This window comes from Berghia stephanieae, chromosome 8 (genome assembly GCF_034508935.2).
Source record: "Berghia stephanieae isolate SIO BIC M18660-M18661 chromosome 8, UCSD_Bste_1.3, whole genome shotgun sequence".
Classification (NCBI taxonomy): domain Eukaryota; kingdom Metazoa; phylum Mollusca; class Gastropoda; order Nudibranchia; family Aeolidiidae; genus Berghia; species Berghia stephanieae.
The window spans coordinates 17,551,504-17,572,203 of record NC_088367.1 but is presented as its reverse complement, the minus strand read 5'-3'; the positions used below and the strand labels follow the sequence as shown (position 1 = coordinate 17,572,203).

At 35.2% G+C, this 20,700-nt stretch overlaps 1 protein-coding gene across 1 annotated transcript; it reads left to right on the top strand.

Annotated features, from left to right (window-relative positions):
- Positions 1 to 2,754: 2,754 nt before the first annotated feature.
- On the top strand, positions 2,755 to 20,519 carry LOC144978289 (2-amino-3-ketobutyrate coenzyme A ligase, mitochondrial-like). The gene is made up of 11 exons (XM_078924144.1): positions 2,755 to 2,948; positions 5,349 to 5,584; positions 6,540 to 6,629; positions 7,559 to 7,778; positions 8,538 to 8,634; positions 10,805 to 10,891; positions 12,473 to 12,555; positions 13,347 to 13,456; positions 15,759 to 15,860; positions 16,715 to 16,793; positions 17,650 to 20,519. Exons 1-11 carry the CDS (start codon positions 2,918 to 2,920, stop codon positions 17,805 to 17,807), a joined length of 1,293 nt encoding a protein of 430 aa, XP_078780270.1. The 5' UTR covers positions 2,755 to 2,917; the 3' UTR covers positions 17,808 to 20,519.
- Positions 20,520 to 20,700: the final 181 nt, after the last annotated feature.

Sequence of the window (20,700 nt, the reverse complement as noted above, 5' to 3'; positions counted from 1 at the left end):
TTCAAGATTGAATATAAGAATTATAGTAGAAAATACATGATGAAAAACAACAAAGTATTCACACGGTAAAAATCAACGAAATTCGAAATCCCATTCAATGAAATACGACGGTAGGAAATAATAAAATGGATAATGTAAAAAGTAGAAAAAAGTTTTCGCTCGTGACGCCATTGTAGTAACTACCGTGATTGCCAGAACTCGGTATTCTGGCTGTAGGACTCCATGGCTAAGATGGGTCCAGATGGCCGGTGAATCACGGAATTACTGAGTTAAAAATATATATCAAATAGACAAAGTTATAGTTAGTATAAAAATATGGCTTACCCTGAATCTAGTTAGTCGTAATGGTAGATAGGTATGGTCGCAACAGATATGGTATGGTAGATAGTTTAGTGTAGAGCTTGAAGTGTGCAGTAGGTAGTCTGTAGGTAAGTGTATAGGTAAGTCTGTAGGTAAGTGTGTCGGTAAGTGTGTAGTGTCTGTCGTAGGTAAGTCTGAAGAAGTGTGTCCTATCGAGAGGTCCACTCGGCTTTATATGAGCCGGGTCAGCTCGGGACGAGGCAGAGCGGAAGTAGGAATGGCCATTGCCAAGGTCACTAGCCGTACGATTGTTTACGGCTAGAGATCCCTACAAGAGCTAATTTACTTTAGGCCAATAGTCTCCAATATCACAGCACAGAATTCATTCAAGATTGAATATAAGAATTATAGTAGAAAATACATGATGAAAAACAACAAAGTATTCACACGGTAAAAATCAACGAAATTCGAAATCCCATTCAACGAAATACAACGGTAGGAAATAATAAAATGGATAATGTAAAAAGTAGAAAAAAGTATCCTGCTCGTGACGCCATTGTAGTAACTACCGTGATTGCCAGAACTCGGTATTCTGGCTGTAGGACTCCATGGCTAGGATGGGTCCAGATGGCCGGTGAATCACGGAATTACTGAGTTAAAACTAGATATTAAATAGATAATGTTAAAGTATAAAAATATAGCTTACCCTGAATCTAGCTAGTCGTAATGGTAGATAGGTATGGTCGCAACAGATATGGTATGGTAGATAGTTTAGTGTAGAGCTTGAAGTGTGCAGTAGGTAGTCTGTAGGTAAGTGTGAAGTGTCAAGTGTGTCGGTAAGTGTGAAGAAGTGTAGTAAGAATCTGGGTAAGTGTGAAGTGTGTAGGTAAGTGTGAAGTGTGTCCTATCGAGAGGTCCACTCGGCTTTATATGAGCCGGGTCAGCTCGGGACGAGGCAGAGCGGAAGTAGGAATGACCATTGCCAAGGTCACTAGCCGTACGATTGTTTACGGCTAGAGATCCCTACACTGCTCCCAGTGAAGCACTGTGAAAGGCACCAACCTACACAACACGCATGCTTCGAAATGTTTATTTCTAAGCCGACTGTATGTGCGGACTTTGCCGAATACTATAGCCTACTCTATGTCTCGAACCGACGTGCACAAATTTGCAGGTCTGATAACCGGCCGCATTATGGGCTTGTTTCAATGGATAATAATTTTGTGATATATCGCGATGATGCAATAGGTACAGCAAAGCAATGCCTTTTCTTAGTAAAGAGATAAGAACCAAGTTTAGTAATAACCGAAGTTGAAGGGCATTGCATTGTTTACTAGTGTCGAGCGGAAGTCTCGATGATACCTCAAGTCATCGGCCACCAACACTCAAAACTTCCCGAACTCGATGACCAAGGAAAAGTCGGGAATTCCCGAGAAGTAGCACTTCAACTGAGCTTTGGATGGCTTTTTTGTATTAAAACTTAAAATACATTAAATAAATTCACTTTGTATAATAATAAAACATTGATACCTATAACCATTTTGATCTATTTACGACGTTTGTGTTTTGTTAGCTGTTTAAAATATGATATAACGTCAATACCCAATACCAATGACTAGGTATTGAATGAAAGCACCGATGACTAGAGCGATTCTCGAGACTTTTTTGAGTCTCGAGACTCAAAAAAGCATCGAGACGCAAAAAAGTCTCGAGCTTCGCTGGAATCATCGCCGACGAGAGAGGGGTGAACAATGCAGATAGTACACATTGTTAGTAACGCGTGCGTCGCTCGCGCAGTATAGTCTCGAGACTCGGGACTCGGGACTCAATACGAGAAGCATCGACGACCAAGATTCTCGAGACGAGAAAAGCATCGAGAACTAAGTGGAGGTCGGGAAATTCTCAGTCGTCGATGACCTGACTTCTCAAAACCTAAAGCATCGTTGACCTTTTGGTGACCCGGATGCCCTCCCCTATTGTTTACCACATTGGCCTAAGCCCCCCCCCCCCCCCCCCCAATCACTCATGATCAAAAAACAAACCCCGAAAAAAAAAAAAGAACACAACCAACAACAATAGACAACCAAAAAAAAAAAAGGAAGAAAAAAGAAAAACGACATTAAATACAAAAACAAAATAAGTTCTTGGATTTTAAGGTCTTTATGAATATGAATCTGTTTTCTTCAAATTCTTAAAATGCCATTTCACGTTTGCAGATGGGGGCAACGCTTTTACTGAATAAAATTATGATTCCGGGTTTTTTATTCACTATTGTCCTCTGACAATGTTCTGTTCACTTCATTTCTTGGGTCCAAATGTAATGGTCTGCATTGAGTTTAAAAAAAAAAAATTGGCTACTTTTAAAATAATCTTTGGTACTTTCTTACTGCAATCAACTGCAATTAACTGACCAATCAAAACGCTTGATTTATCACACACCCCCATCTTACCAACACTCTTCTTTATTTCAGCCCTTTGCTTTTACACTTTACCGAGAATCCGGATTCTCGTGGAGAATCAACAGACACATACGTTTTACAGACCTAAGTTTTATTGACACATATTTTACTTACGCTTATTTGACCTTGATTCTTTCTTGATAAAGACACACACCATAATGGCATTAAGGTCACTTTTCAGACCGCAAGGTAAGTCAGTCATAAGTTAAGTTGAATTCAGACACCGGCAGTAGCAGTATAGCAGACCTTGTTATTTTGAAACTTTTTTATACTTCTTCACTTCATCATCTTCATTGTCATTGTAATATAAACAATGTCAGCAGATTAAGCATTGCTGTCGATGTTACATATCCAAACTGGATGTCAATAACAATATGCATTCTCATTGCAAAAGTTACACGATGTGAAGAAAATATACAGGTAGATAAAAGAGACTCGTTTATAAAGTTTATAATTCCCCCCCCCCCCCCCCCCCCCCCCCTAAAAAACAAAACAAAAAAAAAAAAAACAAAAAAACAAACAAAAACACACAAACACAAAACAAGCAACGATGTTTTTGCTATTGGCCTTCATCAGTTCATGGGATACACAAAACACTATAAAAAATGATGTGAAAAAAAGTTAGTGAAATTTAAATTAACAGATGTTCAATGTTGCCAAGGTTAAATGAGAGAAGGTTTTGATTATGGCATCTTTCGTTTTTAATTTCACCACTTCCCTTGTCTATTACTATTACTCAATGTAATGCAATCGTTTGTATTATAGACCTCTGTTCGACTTGCACATATGCAGGTCTGACATCCGAAAGCAATTATGGACCTAGTTGTAACTTGTAACATTGTTGTGATGGACAATATTTTGATTTATGAGATTTCCATTACAACAATGAGTCAATAATAGATTGGGTTATCAGACCTAAAAATAAGTGCATGTTGCCTCTGTTCCATTTCAATTCTCACCATATTTTATTATCCTACCATGGCAAAAAAAAAGTAATTTCTTTTTTATATCATTCTGTAGTGCGTATTTTTTTGTCTATCTATCCTCTGCTGGACGTCGTTTTTTTTTGTTTTTTTTTTCCTTCTTTGGAATGTTTGAATATATTTTTAATGAGTTTTCTTTACATTTAAATGGTTCACTTAGGCACCGTCAGTTTTTAGTCAAAAGTGCAAAGTTTCCTCTTGGAGAATGTTGATTAACAAAATGACATGTAGGACAACTCCCCATCTGTCAACAATGATTTCTGTTTTTTAAAAACTCTGATGAGAATCTGGTTTTGTGTCAAAGAGGAAAAGTTGCTGTGGTTGGTTTTGCTTAGTTGAGTTGTACTTCTATTAGAAAAACAGAGGTAAACGACCAATGAACATATGCCATGCTACAGGCCTTTAAATCTTCTGACAATTGTCAGATTTCCGACAGTGCGATTTTGCTCGATAAATTCTGTTACGTGCTGATATAACAACAAAAAAAAAAGTAAAAGTAAAAATAAAATTTGTACCGTCAAAAGACAGAACGAACAAAAGAGATAATAAAAGTTTTATTTCCAGCCTTGAAAAAATCAAGCGCCGACTTAAAACAAAAAAAAAAGAAACTTTTTATTTGTCGTGTCAAAGACAAAACAAACTAGTCAGCTAGGTATATTATCATTCATCTTGTCAATTATCACCACCTACACACTTCGCTTGACATGGATGAATTCACTGCCTACCGCCTACTATGCCACAAACTAGAGAGGGGTGAAAGTGTCGTGTCGAGAGTCGTTGACTCACATGTAGTCGGTAATCAACTAACACACACATGTGTTGGAACAGGCCATTTCTCTCTGTTTTGCTCCTGACACACACACATTTTTCTGTTTGACAATCTCCGTTCCTAAGCTTTCTATATATCGTGCAGAAAGTCAACCGGAATGATGAGTGCGAAATAAATATTTTTCTTTGAAATATATATTTTTCTTTGAAAGGTGATTGACTACTCTCAGTGGAAGTTTTCTTTCCTCACGACAGTGATTGTTTAATTTCTCTTTTTCCTCCATCACACACGACCGCACCTCCTCCTTCTCTTCTTCTCTTCTTCTTCTTCTTCTTCTTCTTCTTCTTCTTCTTCTTCTTCTTCTTCTTCTTCTTCTTCTTCTTCTTCTTCTTCTTCTTCTTCTTCTTCTTCTTCTTCTTCTTCTTCTTCTTTTTCTTCTTCTTCTTCTTCTTCTTTACAGGAGCGAAGACAATGCAGCTTCTCGTATCAAGCACTACACATCCTTTAAAAAGTAGGGAATTGTTCTCTTGCTTTCATTTTACAACTAACTCTGACCTGGGACCATAAATTTGTGTACTCTCTCAAATAATTGGGATTTTTTTTGTACCATAAAATAAGGACCTGCTTATTGTATTACAAATGAGTTGGAGAAAAAAATGACATGATTTGACTAGTCAATTGATGTGCCATATCTGTGTTGTGTTGGTTAATCCATATTTTTGTCATGTTGGTCTATTTTCACATGTTCAAAAGTTCCGACAATTTTTTCACAAGGCCTGATGTTAGAGGATTAGAATTTAAAACATACAAAGTCAAATTCTATATCACTTCTCTTAGGGTCCAATGGAACACTTTGTAATGGATGGAAGTTGATCACAGGAAATACCCAACGACTTACATCCTCTCAGGCAGCATCAGCTGCCATATTAGAACAAGAACTTGTCAACATCCGCGAAGCAGGCACCTTCAAGTCAGAGAGAGTGATCACTTCTCAACAAGGTCCATCCATATATGTTAAAGGCAGTGAAGGGAATATTTTGAACTTTTGTGCAAACAACTACTTGGGATTGTCAGTAAGTTGATAACACTGATCAGTTACGATCCACTGCATCAATATGTCATTATGTCAGCATGTCCTTGACGTAAAAAATTGATTATGAATTGGAAAATTTAAGTTTTTTTGAATGATAGAAATAAGAGTTAGTCTCCTTAATGAAGGTATTTAACTTACATCCAACTTTATAAATAAAGCTTAGTAATGTATTGCAGTTTTAACATATTGATCACATTTATAATATTATAATGAAGAATATGTTAATGTAGCGTAGTGCCAGAATATGAGTAGAAAACTGGTAAAACAGAGCAGTTTAAAGGTGGACGCTTGCAGTCGTGATGTCAAATACAGATGTCTATAAGTAGTTTGTATTGCAGATGAATGATGAAATGCATGTCAAAATGGCAATCATTATCACAACTTATTGTAATCATGAACTTAATCAACATTGTCATCATCATTAATACAAAAAATGCCCAGATTGGGAAAAAGTCGAGCACAAAATGTTCAATCACTGTATAGTTCCCCTTTTAGGGGCTTATTTCGTACACAAATGTAGGTACCTTTGTTGTCATCAAAATTAGGATCACGCAGTTCTATTAGAAGCTGGCTTTTTTTTTTTATATAGCAATAACGTTTTGTCAACAAAATTGCTTTTAAAATGTCATTTCAATACTGCAAGTAATGCTCATGCACACTGTTCATATCATCTACTATAACTATTATTCATGGTTAAAAGTTTTCCATGGTCTGTAAGATGGCGTTTAATTTTTAAATTTTTTTTTGGTGTAGTTTTGTGATATTAGTATATATTTAAGCAGCATTATTGTCAATGTCATCATTACCATCAGCATCAACACTATCAATTTATTGATATAATTGCAAGCCTCTTTGACTTTGATTGTAAATTAGAATTAGTTATTGAAAATAAGAGAGGGTAAAGTTTCTTTTTTAAAGATATATTTATTTTCCAGAGTCATCCTGCAGTTATAGAAGCGGGAAAGAAAGCATTAGAGACACATGGAGCTGGTCTCAGCTCTGTCAGATTTATTTGTGGCACACAGGTGAGTGTTCTTGCATTTGTTACCAAATGTATACAAAATAATAACGAAAATAGTTTTATGTTTTATTTATTTATTTTTTTTTTTTTTAGGCATCACATCCTTTTATTATTGGTTTTCATGGATGCTGTATTAACATTTCAAAAGTCTACAGAAGATGGGCCCTTTCTTTTCCTTTCCTCTCTGACAAGAATGCTCCCAAGTTCAAAATGATTGAAAGATTGTAAATCCCAATCAAACATAGTTTTTGTATAATCTTGGTCAAATTACTTCCGAATGCAAAATTTCAGCTCTGAAGATCTAAAAGACTTATACACCAGTAAACTCTTTGTCTACTAGATATACTGACACAATCCTGCAATTATGGCTTTTGAAATATGCAATATGGAGTGATGCCCATCTTATTTTCTAGTCTAAATAAATGGTGGTCGTAAATAAAGATAATTCATCCTCACTGTTTTACACCCTGTAATCCTAAGAATCTTCCATAAACATTCTGCTCCTAAGATAGTTTTGCCACCTAGTGATTCAATATGTAACCTATTTATTGTTCACTAATCACTTCAGAGGACTGGTAACACCTTTCCAATGAGTTTTGAAATGGAAGAAAGGAAGGTGTGACGCTATATTGTAGTCATAATTCTGTATATTATTATCAGCATAGAACATTGAAGAGAGATTTGATATTTCAACGTCAGGTGAAATGAGTTGCATATAGATAGTGAAAAGGACAGGTCCAAGCACTGGAGTTTGTTTCAAAATATACTTGTCAAATCTGACAATATTCATCATGACTGTCTGTCGCATGGTAATGCAGTTCCTTTGAATCCGTCTTCATATACGTAGACAAACAAGTGAATTTTTAAAGATCAGATTATCATACATGGGTGATAGATTTATAAACTGATCGTTTCTTGACTATTTCATGTCAGGACATCCACAAAGAACTTGAAGAAAAGATTGCCAAGTTCCATGGTAAGGACGATGCCATCCTGTACATCAGTTGCTTTGATGCCAATGCTGGTATCTTTGAGGTGCTGTTGAGTCCAGAGGATGCTGTTATCTCTGATGAATTGAACCATGCTTCTATTATTGATGGAATAAGACTTTGTAAGGCACAACGATATCGCTACAAGCACAGGGATATGAAAGGTGAGATTATGTTGAAAAGCTAGGACTGTGATTAAACACTGAAATTCAAGCTCAGTATAAAGCAGCCTCTGGGCAACAGACTGAATAAGCTTTCGATAATCTGTGACTTTCGAAAATGAAATACAAAGCAAAAAGTGGCAATATCAAACTATCGTACATTATTTAAGACGTGGCTAGATTTCTCCTTTTAACCATGATTCTACGCAACTTATTACAGTTTTAATTTGTTTTTAAGTTGGTTGAAGAGGAGTTTTAAGTATGAAACGTTTTTTTCTTTTTTTTCTTTTTCTTTTTCTTTTAGATGTTATTGTTGGGAAGTTGCTATCCCCATTTATTTTCCTTCAATACTTTTATATCAAGAAGAAGAAATTTTACATTTTGAAAGGAATCATTTTAAAAATGAAAACAAGCTTAATTAATATTTGTAGATAATTTAATCTTATCATTTCATGTTATTATAACACATTTTTTAGTGCTTAACTATCTTGAACATAGTGAAGAGAATTCAACTTTCCTCACCAGGAAGCCAGGGTTTTTTTTATGTCCGTAAAATACTCTCTTTTGCCATGCAAGAGCGAGAGTTGAAGTTAACTATCAAACTGAACAGAGTAATGGCAATTTATAATAAATAAGCGAGTTAATTGCTCAGCCTTTCAGTCCTAGAGTAATATTGTTCAGGAATCTAAAGAGAGCTTGCTCCCTCAAAACTGATGAAATTTAAACTTAACATATCTTTCTGTGCAATCCTTATCCTGACAGATCTTGAATCGCTTTTATTAGAAGCAAAGAATTGTCGTCAACGTTTGATTGTGACTGACGGAGTTTTCAGTATGGATGGAAATGTTACACCTCTAAAGTAAGATTTAAAAATTGCAAAGTCTTGTAATTGTTTTTTTTGGTTTATTTGTTTTTTTTTTTTCTTTAAAAAGCAATTAATTGAATTGGTCAAAAATAAATCTCTTATTTTTATAAATTTGCTATAAAGCTATTTCATGAAGATAATCCAATGTCTTCTAACGTATTACCTTAACCATTTTCATTTGCTTCCTTGTATATTCAGTGACACTAAATCTGTGACACACTTGCACGTCTTATACTATCATTATTTTGTTGTTCTTAGTTGTTGGCTGATGAAGGCGATAAGTGGTGGATGACATGTTTCTTAAGGTGGATGAATGTATGTTGGCTGTCTTGGGCTGATTGGTTATTAATCATTTCACACCTTTGAATCGTTGACCAACTGCCTAGAGCAATTGTCTTTACGTGTTGCTCTGTATCCTTGTGCCGGTATGAGACCATATTGTTTGCTTGCTGTATTTTGCTGGGAAGGAGACAGATGAAATGTCTTTGTGAGAGAGATTTTTTTTCTTGCAAATAATCATTCTGTAGTATAAAATGTATTTTATTTATTTTTTTATTGATATGCTCTTTGTAATGATTTATATGTATCTCTCTTGGATGATCCTATGTCCTTGTCTAAGAAAGACTATATTTCATCTCAAACCTGGCTATGCTAGTCTGTGTCTAGTGGTATGCAGGGTGTCCGGGATGGTCGTAAAGTTGTATATTTGACCTTTTGGTCGTAAATGGTCGTAAATTTGTTTCCATGGTTGTAAAAAAGTCGTAAAGTAGTTGAATCAAAGAATTAAAATTGTTAAAATGTTAATTGAAGAATTAAATCTGACAGCACAAAATTACGATTGCAAAAAATGGGCTTCATCTAGCCGTCACCAGTTTGACAATCCTAGGCACCAGTCAGACAAAGATTAGACCATTGCTAACGTGGAAAGACCCCTCACAATACCCCCGACCACCCTTTCTCTCTTTAGCATCTGTTGTTCTTTTATCTCTTGAGATGTTATTTTTACTTACTACTATTACTACAAATACTACTACTATTACTACTACTACTACTACTACTACTACTACTACTACTACTACTACTACTACTACTACTATTACTACTACTACTATTACTATACTACTACTACTACTACTACTACTACTACTACTACTACTACTACTACTACTACTACTACCACCACTAGTGCTACTACTACCACTTTATTAATACCACAATACTACCAATATTTCTTTCACTTCTAATACTATTACATGTTGCATCCGACATATCATTTGAAGAGACATTTTAGAAAGAAAGAGTATTTCCAAATATTATATTTACTCCCTGCTTCCACTCTCTGTCTCATAATCACACACATGAAAAAATTATATTAAAGTTAAAGGAAATTATGTTTTATAGAGAGTTGAGGCTTTGGTAAATGTAATATGAGCATAAATCATTGGTTTCATAAGAAAATATTAAAATTTCGTAGGTCGTAAATTTGACTCTGAAATTTTGCTGGATACCATAGGTATGACACTCACGTTTGGATTGGATGGTCCTGGGTTCGAGTCCTTTTCTGAGCAGTGCATAGTTGAATCCTTGGAAAAGGCTCTTTACTGACATTCTGTCACTGTACTCTGGTGTAAAATGAGTACCTGGCCATTTGCTGCATTGTATCTGTCCCAAAAAATGTAATATCACCTAACAGGCGTCATATGTCGTCCTACATGTTAAGAAGCGCTTTGTAAAGCGCTTCGAACAGGTTTAGCAGATATTGCACTATATCAATGCTCAAGTAAGTTAGTAAAACCCTGACACAGAGATGAATTGGATCTACATCTGTTATTTATTTAAACTAGCCCCATTTGTCATCTTTTTTCTCAAATGCCTTTGAGTCTATATCACTTTAAAATTTGTCTTCATCTCCCTTTATTCAGACACTGGCATGACTTAACAGTGTTGCAGGTGCAACAAAACACTAAAAATAAATAACAAACATGGTTGTCAGCCAGAAACTTTCCTTTATGTTTATTTTGTTGCATTTTCAAAATTTCTTGAATTCCAGCTGCTGGAAACTCGCTAGTACGAAATTTGTCTGTAAATACATAGTCAAGTAAAACCTGGCAGATCAATTGAGAAAATAATACTGACCACTGGATTTCCTCTTTTTTTCCTCCAGAGATATCTGTGACTTAGGTGAGAAACATAAAGCCATGGTATTTATTGATGAGTGTCACGCCACTGGGTTCTTTGGGGCAACTGGAAGGTAAGCAAGACATTTTTAAAAATTTAAATTTCTATATTTGACAACTCTTCCCCCCCCCCCCCACCCCCACCCCACGCACACACACACACACACACACACACACACACACACTCTTGTGTGCCTTCTCAATATAGCATTGGTGGCTCAGTTGTATGATGCCTCATCTTGTATCGTCTTTGAATAAGGCATTATACACACATTCTCTCTTGACTCACTGGGTGGGGTTCCTGACCTCCCATCGTGGGTTTGGAGGCACTTACTGTGCCTTCTATCCCCCCTATAATCTGTTTCCCAACATGCTTTCTGTCTTTGTCTTGGAATGAGACTACTTGGTTTTTGTCCTGGTCCTGGCTGGGAGGTAAGCAGTCAAATGTATAGTTAGCGTTTTGGGAGATAATATTTTTTGTCTTGTAAATCATCTCTTTTATACACTGTATTATTTTTAGTTTTACATATATATGATTTGTAAACTCTTGAGTGTATTCCTTTTAGTGGGACCTGTGCTTGAGTCAGGATGAGACATTTAGGTGATCTCAAACTAAGAACACTGATGGTGTGCTCTTGGAACGGACATCTGTTCCCTATTTGAACCAGTTCCCTCCCCTTTGTCGTACAATTTCTTGGGTGCTTTAATTGTAATTCTAGAACTTTTGACTATCCCATTTTCTTCCTTTTTACTGGTGCTGATATGACCTAAATGTTTTGCAAGTGCTGTAAAACCCTTAAAAACAAAACAATCACTCGACTCAAGTGTGAAATAGTAACCGGCTACTACATAGATGTTATTGCAGGAGTGCTAATACAAATCAGATGGTCTGTACTGTTTGTGATGGAAATTGAGTTCCATATGACCAGCTGATGAAAGAAATAGCAAAGTGTATTGAGCAAGGTCAATATATGGAAATGTTTTTAAAAAACATTTATTTATTTATGTAAATTTATTTCCACTTTTTCATCTCTCATGGAAATGTCCCTTGGGTTTATTTCAAGGTGGGACTAAAATAATCCTGTCATCAGCCGCAGTGCAATGTTATAAAGTGTCGACTCACTGAAGAAAATGGTTAGATGCCAAACTTTGAGTCTAAACCCAAGTCCTTCTGGTGCCAGTGCAATGCCTTATCCACTCTCCCAAATCATCTTGCTTTGTGACTTTTTTGCTGTTGAGAAATGGCATCAACAGACATTAAAGAAATAAACAAAATGAATGACATTGTTAAATTTGTTTCTCCAGATAGGTGCAAATCACCTTTTTTTTCACTTTGACTAGAATATTCTTTTCTTCAAAAATACTGATTAATTAAGACAGAAGACCAACTTTTCACATTTTCTTAAATCTGAGACTTCTTTCAGGTTCTTTCATTCACTTCTTTCAAAAAGCCCTCGCCTTTAGACAATAATATTCGGTTCAACTGAGTTGGTAAGTTTTTGTAAAGAAGAAGAAGGAGGAGGACGAGTTTTGACAAGTTGTGGGTCATTTTCATTCATCAATGTATATAAATTTCTTTCCAAAATGGAAAAAAAAGTGTGTTTCTTTATTATATAATGTTGTGGCGGTGTTGTATCTGTATTGATTTATTACAGAGGAACTGAAGAATATTTTAATCTGGATGGCAAGGTGGATATCATTAACTCTACGCTGGGCAAGGCTATTGGTGGAGCTGCAGGTAATTCTCATTCCTTTTACCAAATATGACAATAATTTTAAAAGAATCGAGATGACAATAATTCTAAAAGAATCAAGGTTCTGATAATGGTTAATTGTGTCCCATTGTCTCAATTCCATATTATGTCGGGGTGACCCTGATGCATAACATTCAATTTTCTATGCTATACTTATAAGATTTGAGTTAAAATAACTGCATATATTGGAGAGAGTGGGTTTAGTTTCTTTGAGTTTAAAATGTTTAAATTTCTCATTTCAGATAATTTTGACGTTAAGCTCAATTTTCTTCATCTACTCTAATGTATCACCCCGCCCTCTATTTTTTTCTCAGATTTATTGCACCCCACTCAAAGATTATTCGCATCCCCTTCTATTATATATATTTCAGCTTATGAAATATGCCGCTGTAAATTCACCAAAAAGAACAAAAAACATGTAAAAGTAAAGAAATAATGCTAGATATTTTAGTTGGGGATCTCATTTTGCAATGATATTAGGAAATGGCTTTATCATTCTCTATTCAGAAAAGTGAGTGGAGCAGGCACTTATGTTGGTAACAACAAGATATGAAGTGAGTAGAAAAGTGCCAGAAGACAATAGAGAATAAAAATTTTTTGTGGATAGCTCACACGGTAGAGCCACGCTCTCACCTGCCAGGCGGAGTTGTCGTACCAATAAGGTTGCAGGTTCGAACCCCACCACCGCCGCGAAAAAAAAAAAAAATTTTTATTCTCTATTGTCTTCTGGCACTTTTCTACTCACTTCATGTCTTTATCATTCTCTGTATTACAGGTGGATACACTGCTGGGCCCCAGTCGCTTGTTGACCTTTTGAGACAAAGGTCAAGGCCGTATCTGTTTTCAAATACCCTGCCACCACCTGTAGTTGCATGCGCTAGTAAAGTAAGTCGAGGCTTTTGGTATCTGGAAAATGTAGTTCATGTGCCTTCTGTGATCAGACTAGCATTTTTTAATGAATTCTTATTTTTTCTTCGTACTTAACTTCTCCATGGTGGTGAGGTGGCTGACTGGTTAAGGCTGTGATCCAGAAAGTCTCAGGTTTGATCTGTGCTTCAGGCACTTTCGTTTTTTTTTTTCTAAGACAAGATTATGAATTCCCAATTTGCTCATTATGATCACTGGGTGATTCCTGTTGACATATACATTTATTTGATGGATTATCTATATCCCGTCATATTATAGTGCTAAGACGACGACATCTAAAGATGCTGAGTGGAAGGGTGTAATTCTTTTTAACTCACTCAACCCTAACACCAACTATATCCGTAGTTTACCCAGGTTACTTCTACCCCATGCCTATCTATTACATTTTTATGAGACAAATTATAGGCGTAGTATCAAAGCTATTGTTTTATAGGTTTTGCATGTTAATGATAGTTGAATAAAACTATCTATGTACATGCTGGTTTTTAAAACATTTTTTTCCAATTTTGAAAAGAAGCAAAAATCTCTAGGATTGAGTGGGTTAAATATTTATTTTGAGCCATTTTGAAATCCCATGGTGAAATACCAAAATCATATCTTAAAGAAATTAATAATAAATTAAGGAACAAAAGTTTCAAATTCAAATAAAGGAACTTCATGAAAAATTATCTTACGATGAGATGAGAAGTACAACTGTATCCCATAATATTCCATGTAACTGACATATGACAATAAAGTATTGCAAGCAATTAACTATAGGCTTGCCAACTAGTTGTTTTATAAGCATGTTTATACAAAAAATGCACATAGGAATTTGATATGAAAATCAAAATTGACATAAAGGAGGTTTCAGCTATTGGAATTTTGTTTTGTCCTTTTGTTTTTTGACTCATTCAATGGATGAAGAGTATTTTAAATGGACTCGTCATCCTAAAATATGATCTTTTGAAGGGGTGATCAATTGCCAAAAAGTGGTTTTAAAATTGAAATAACTAGAATTATAGTTTCTATTAATTTAAGAAATTATGATCATTTTTCTCAATGAAACATGAAAACTCAACCCATCTAACATTTTTTTCACAATAAATTCATCATTTCGCATCTATATAAATTTGGCATAATACTGCTTTTGGAAGCTCAGTTGGTAGAGCACTTGCTTAACACACAAAGGGAACGAGATTGAGCACAGGTGAAGTTGAAATTTTTTTTCTGACTCCCCTGTTCGCCTGGCAGTGATTGGGTAGCTGGATCTGTTAGATCTGGTGGAAATTTACTTTGTGATAGACGAGCGTCCAATCCAAATGGTAGGAAGCAATTGCTATCATCTTTTTCACGTTATAGAAACCAGGATAAACTCTCTGTTTTGAGACAGTAGGTCACAAATAACAGACCAGCTCTCCCGCTGTGAAATGACACTCATCTCCTCCTAACCTGTGCCAACCTGGTCCATCCTCTATAAGTTGTGACAATTTTTTGGTAAATTAGATGTGCTTCTTAAAATGAAAATATCAATTATTTTTCTAAAAATGAAAGACATACATTCTCTGTTCTGGGAGTACATCATTATGAGAAAAAGAAGTTACACAACAGTTGTTAGTTGAAAGGTGTTTGCATAGCAACCAACTGTCCAGATAAAATCGGGACTTTCCCGATTTGGTAGTCTGAGAAAAAACTTAAAGAAAAAAAATTGGACATTAAATATGTATGGAAATGACCCTTGCATGGATTATGCTTTCTTGACTAGCAAATTAGAACAAATTGAGCTTTTATATAGCGCAATGTCCACTAAACGTGCTCAAAGCGCTTTACAAGGGTCCCTGATCAACAACAACATTTAATATGTAGGACGGGACATGACGCCTGTTAGACGATATTACAATTACATTTTTTTTTCGGACAGAGACAACACTGTTAACAGTCAGGTACTCATTTTACACCTGAGTATGGTGAGAGAATGTGAGTAAAGAGCCTTTTCCAAGGACTCAACTATGCGCCGAGAGAGTCTTGAACCCAGGACCTTCCGATCCTAAAGCAAGTGTCATGCCACAAGACCACATAGCTGCACAAGGAACAGAAAAAAGCTCCAAATCTAGATTATGTATATGATAGCCTAAACATATTGCTATTCTGGGTCATGACGGTGTTGTACATTAGAGAGTCCTGTTTTAGCTCTTTGAAAAGTTGGCTGCTGTGGTGTATAAGACACAAACTCACAAATCTGCAGTCTTGGTCACAAGTTATTTCTCGTTCTATTTCCCAGGCATTTGACTTAGTCATGGAGAACCCTGACCTGCCAAAGAAAGTCTTAAGCAACACCCTTCGATTCCGTTCCCGAATGACAGATGCTGGATTCACTTTGTCTGTAAGTAATTGGATTCAATAGTCTGATGTCACGTCACCCAGCAACGGCGGCCATCGTGGTTCTAAACAAAGAAAATCGGTACTTTTTATTCTTCATGCTGGCTAGAACTTGATCAGATTTATAATGTTTTTTTTTTCCCTATGGATACACTTTTATGCTCGTTGGAGAAATATTTCATGAGGGCGTCCGCCATTGTTCCGATAGTTTACAGCCAGTTACTAAGTTACCACGTGTCATTTCGAGGGAAGTGACGTCACGACTGTTGAAGCGTATTGCTGACCATTCATATCTCAACCTCAGCCTGGTCTGCTTTTTTCTCTCTTTCAGAACCTTAACTGTCTGTCTTGTTCAATGTGAATGGAAACAAAACAAGTATGGTGTTTTACACACATTACCCCACTCAACTCAGATCTGAATGAGTACTTGACTATAGCAGTGATGGTGACTTGCACTGTATGGCATTCAAATTTAGTTCTATGAGGTCTGTTGGGAGAATAAATTATTCACCTTGAAGCGCATTAACCCGTAGCCATCGTTAACTCATAGCCTGACACTGACCAAAAAACTACGTCAAAAGACAAGTCTTTGGCCACAAAAGAAAACAAATCGTGAGTTGTATTCAATAGGTCAACCAATGGAATTCCTTGTTTCCTTGAGCTCTACTAACGACAACTAACTAGGTAGTGCACAACCTAAAAATACGTCAAACTATAAATCCTGGTCGGTTCTTGTGTCAGGCTATATGTTAACGATGGCTACGATTAACCATGGTGACTTCAAGAAAATGCATTTTATAAAATTTATATATTTTTAAAACTTCCTTTTCACCTCCCCCTTCTCTGTCTCTATACTAGGGAGATAAGGAGCACCCAATCTGTCCTGTGATGCTGGGAGACGCCAAGCTGGCTTGTGACTTTGCTGACAAAATGTTGGGTAAGTGACATCCTTTTGCTTCACCCCCCCTTCTCTCTCTCTCTCTCTCTCTCTCTCTCTCTCTCTCTCTCTCTCTCTCTCTCTCTCTCTCTCTCTCTCTCTCTCTCTCTCTCTCTCTCTCTCTGTGTGGTATTAAAAAAGGAAGTAATGTTTTATGGATATAAATATAATTAATCTATAAGAAAAATATGACATCTTTTTATCATCTCTGGTTACAACTATTGAGAGTAGAGAAATTATGAGGCTCAGCAGTACATACAGTATCTCATCCAGTAACAAAATCAAGTGATGCTAAGTGTGGTCAGTGACAAGGTTTGCAAAAACTCTGGTCTCGATGTTGTGTCCTTGGCCAAGACACTTTTCACACAATACATTATTAAGCCTCATTTGTAAATGAAACATTCTATGCACACTAATTATTCAAGTGTGTCATTGTGGTTCATCCCGGGTTTGAGTGCAGCGTTGAGTCCTTTGGAAAGGCTCTTATTTATATTGTCTCACGGTATCCAAGGCTAAAATGAGTAAATGGCTATTAACACCATTGTCTGTTGAATAAATTGTAATATTGCTTTACAGGTGTCCTGTCATGTCCTACATGTTAATTGTTGCTCTTGGCTAGGGACACCCTTGTGTACGTTTAGTAGGTATTGCGCTATACAAATGTTCGATACTCAAAAAAAAATAAAAGAGTGCCTATTAGGTGACTAGTACTGTGTGAAATAGAATTTGTTTCCATATGGTTTGTTGGGGAAGTAGATAAAGCATTGTGAAGTCTATTGGGCATAATGAATCTATCTATCCACTTTATTTACTTCAAATAAATTTTAAAGTTTATCTTTGTTTTTCTTGACCACAGAGAGAGGTATCTATGTCATAGGATTCAGCTACCCTGTTGTTCCCAAGGGTAAGGCTCGTATCCGTGTGCAGATCTCAGCATCCCACTCTGAGAAAGACATCGACAGAACTGTAGATGCATTCATCGACATTGGACGACAAATGAAAGTGGTAGCCTAATGCGGATTGATTGATCCTCTTACCAAAGCCATAGTTAATTTAAAACACCAATGTGCTGCCTGAAGCTATAAACTCAAAACAATACAGACAAATAATATTAAAAGCTCTAGTGAGACAAAACAATGTCATGGGTCTATCTCATATCGAAATGCAGATAGACAAGGTAAAAACATAGGCCCTATGAAGAAATCCCTAACCCTCTCTCTCTCCCACCTCTCTTGTCCATGTACAGTTTGGTGGTCCTGGTAGCTTCACCCTCTCCTTACCACATTTGTTACGATGCAACCGTCACTTTTCTCATTCAGATTTCATATCTTTTTGCTATAGCTATAGAAATGTGACATTTTGTAATAGAGATCATATTGTTGAACAATATTATGTATAGAATGTGCTTGTTAATTTTCTGATTGAGTAAGAAATGTCTGATTTTGTGTTGGGTGGGTGTGAAGTTTTGGGGAAAATTTTAAAATGGCTGGTATGGAGAGGGTTAATCGGTAAAGCACTTGCCTCAGCAATCCAAGTTGAGCAGTTTTTTTTTTTCTTATCGACTTTTCTGTTCATTCAGCACTGAATTGATTGTTGGATTTGTTAGCTTTGACAGATTGTAATTTGCAATAGACCAGTGCCCCATTCAAAAGGTAACAGTGATAGTTATTGGTCATTATACTTCCATAGGCCTCAAGGTTTTAAAAGACTGCTTTTCACTGAAATCAATCTGCATTTTCATACGGAAAACATTGCATCTCATCTGCGTTGTTCTGTTTCATTGAAGCTTTTTAATATTCTTTGTTTTTAATTTTATCAATGTTTGTTGATAAGGACAATATCAAGTGACTAACGGTAAACCCATTCCATCCATATCAAATATTGTACAAAGAGCGAGAAGTCCTCAGTGTCTTTTTATTTTTAATTTGATTTTTTTTTGGTGGTATTTTTGCACAAGTGTATCTTCCACCTAGAAGGATAAATCTGATCTGATGTTTGCAATTGAGACTTTGCTCTAAGGCGCTTTCAAAGTAAGCATATTAATATTTTATAAAACTGCTTTTTGTATTTATTATTATTATTATTTTTATTTACGTTATTATTATTATTATTATTATTTATTATTATTATTATTATTATTATTATTATTATTATTATTATTATTATTATTATTATTATTATTATTATTTATTATTATTTTCTTATTATTATTATTTTATTTTATTTATTATTTTTGTTTAAAATTTAATTTAATTTTTAAAATATTTTTTTTTTTTTTGCCAGATAAAAAATTGCTTTTTATCATTTAATATAGTCTTTATATCTTTTGACTTTAAGAATGAAATGCTACATATATACTTATTTTGTAGTTTCAACTATTTGTTACTATGTTGCTTTTGAGATCTAATAAGCATTTATTTAGTTGAGCCAGCTGGAATCAAAAAGAGAAAATATTTATTTTCATATCCGATTTAGGTTCATTCCACTTTCCTTTCTTTTCACTTGCATAAAATTGCTGTGAGATCTTATCAGATTATTGCGATTGACGTCACATTGTGATGTATTGTTGTTTTTTCCCCAGACAAAGAAAGACTTTCAAGCAGTCTTATATAGTCTTACACTCTTTAACTATCCACCATTGCACTGATATGACCTGAAAATCTCACAGGCTCTATAAAAACCTCTTAATACAAACAAACAAACAAACAAACCGAACAAGATTGATAAGTTCTCAATCTGTGTAATAGGTTGTAAGCAGGGCATGTTAAACATTTTCTTGTTTTTTTTGGTTACAAATATTATTTTACTATTTTACCATCAAGATCTATTAAGCCTTTAACCAGTCAATTTCGTATATCCGTAAAGTTTCATAGTATTTTCCCTTATTGCATGAAATTGTTGTGTTTGTAGAAAACGGCATCAGTATGCTTGTAGTACAGATCAATTTAATTTTAATATAGATTTAAATAAATTTGCATGGTAAATTCTAAAATGATGCCATTAAATTTGATTAAAGCTTCATAGAGCTTTGAGCACATTTAGTGGATATTGCGCTATATAAAAGCTATATCTTTTTAAAGAGCTATTTTGAAAATATTTAGTTATGTACAAATGAGAAAGCGGGTGGTTGGATGGGAGCATCACCCTTGAATCATATACCTATGATGTTCGCATGGGTGTACGATCCGATAGTGATGTCGTTTCTTCTTCTCTTTACTAGCCTATCCTGCTTCTTTGGTTTGTGATTGTATTTTTGACAGGGGATTTTTTTTTTCTGTAAATCTTCTGCCTGTTTGTTCTTGGTTATTTGTAATTTAGCTTATGATATTTTTAGGTTATGATTTTGATTTACATTTGTACTATTTTTGTTAGATTGCTTGTTTTTTTGTTTCAGCGGTCTCTCATATAACCTCAATTGTGTTGGAAGAGACCTAAAGCAACAAACAAACAAACAAACAAATGAGGAAGACATTGTAAATCTAGTGTTTTGTTGGGGTTAAACAAGTGCAGAAAAGTGAATGGATCAAATTTATAACATTTTGTTTTTTTCACTTAAAAAAACTTTTATTTCTTCTCCTTAATAAAGCATATAAACTGAACTTCTGTCTCATAGCTTTCAGTATTTATTCAATTTTCGGTATCAAAATCAGTTTGACGTGATACAGTTTCAAAAAGGTGGTCACTTATTGTACCCTTGACTTCGCTAAAAGAAACAAAGAAAAAAAATTTAAAAATTAATAAACTCCATTTTTTTCTCATAATATTTCTATATATATTCATTTAATGTACGCACAGTTAAAGAGATTTTATAATCTCTTCATTTTTTTCCCTCCTTTTTTGCTCTTTTGCACATTAAGTTATACACCAGACAATCATATTAAACAAATAGTTTAAAGTGTCTTATTCG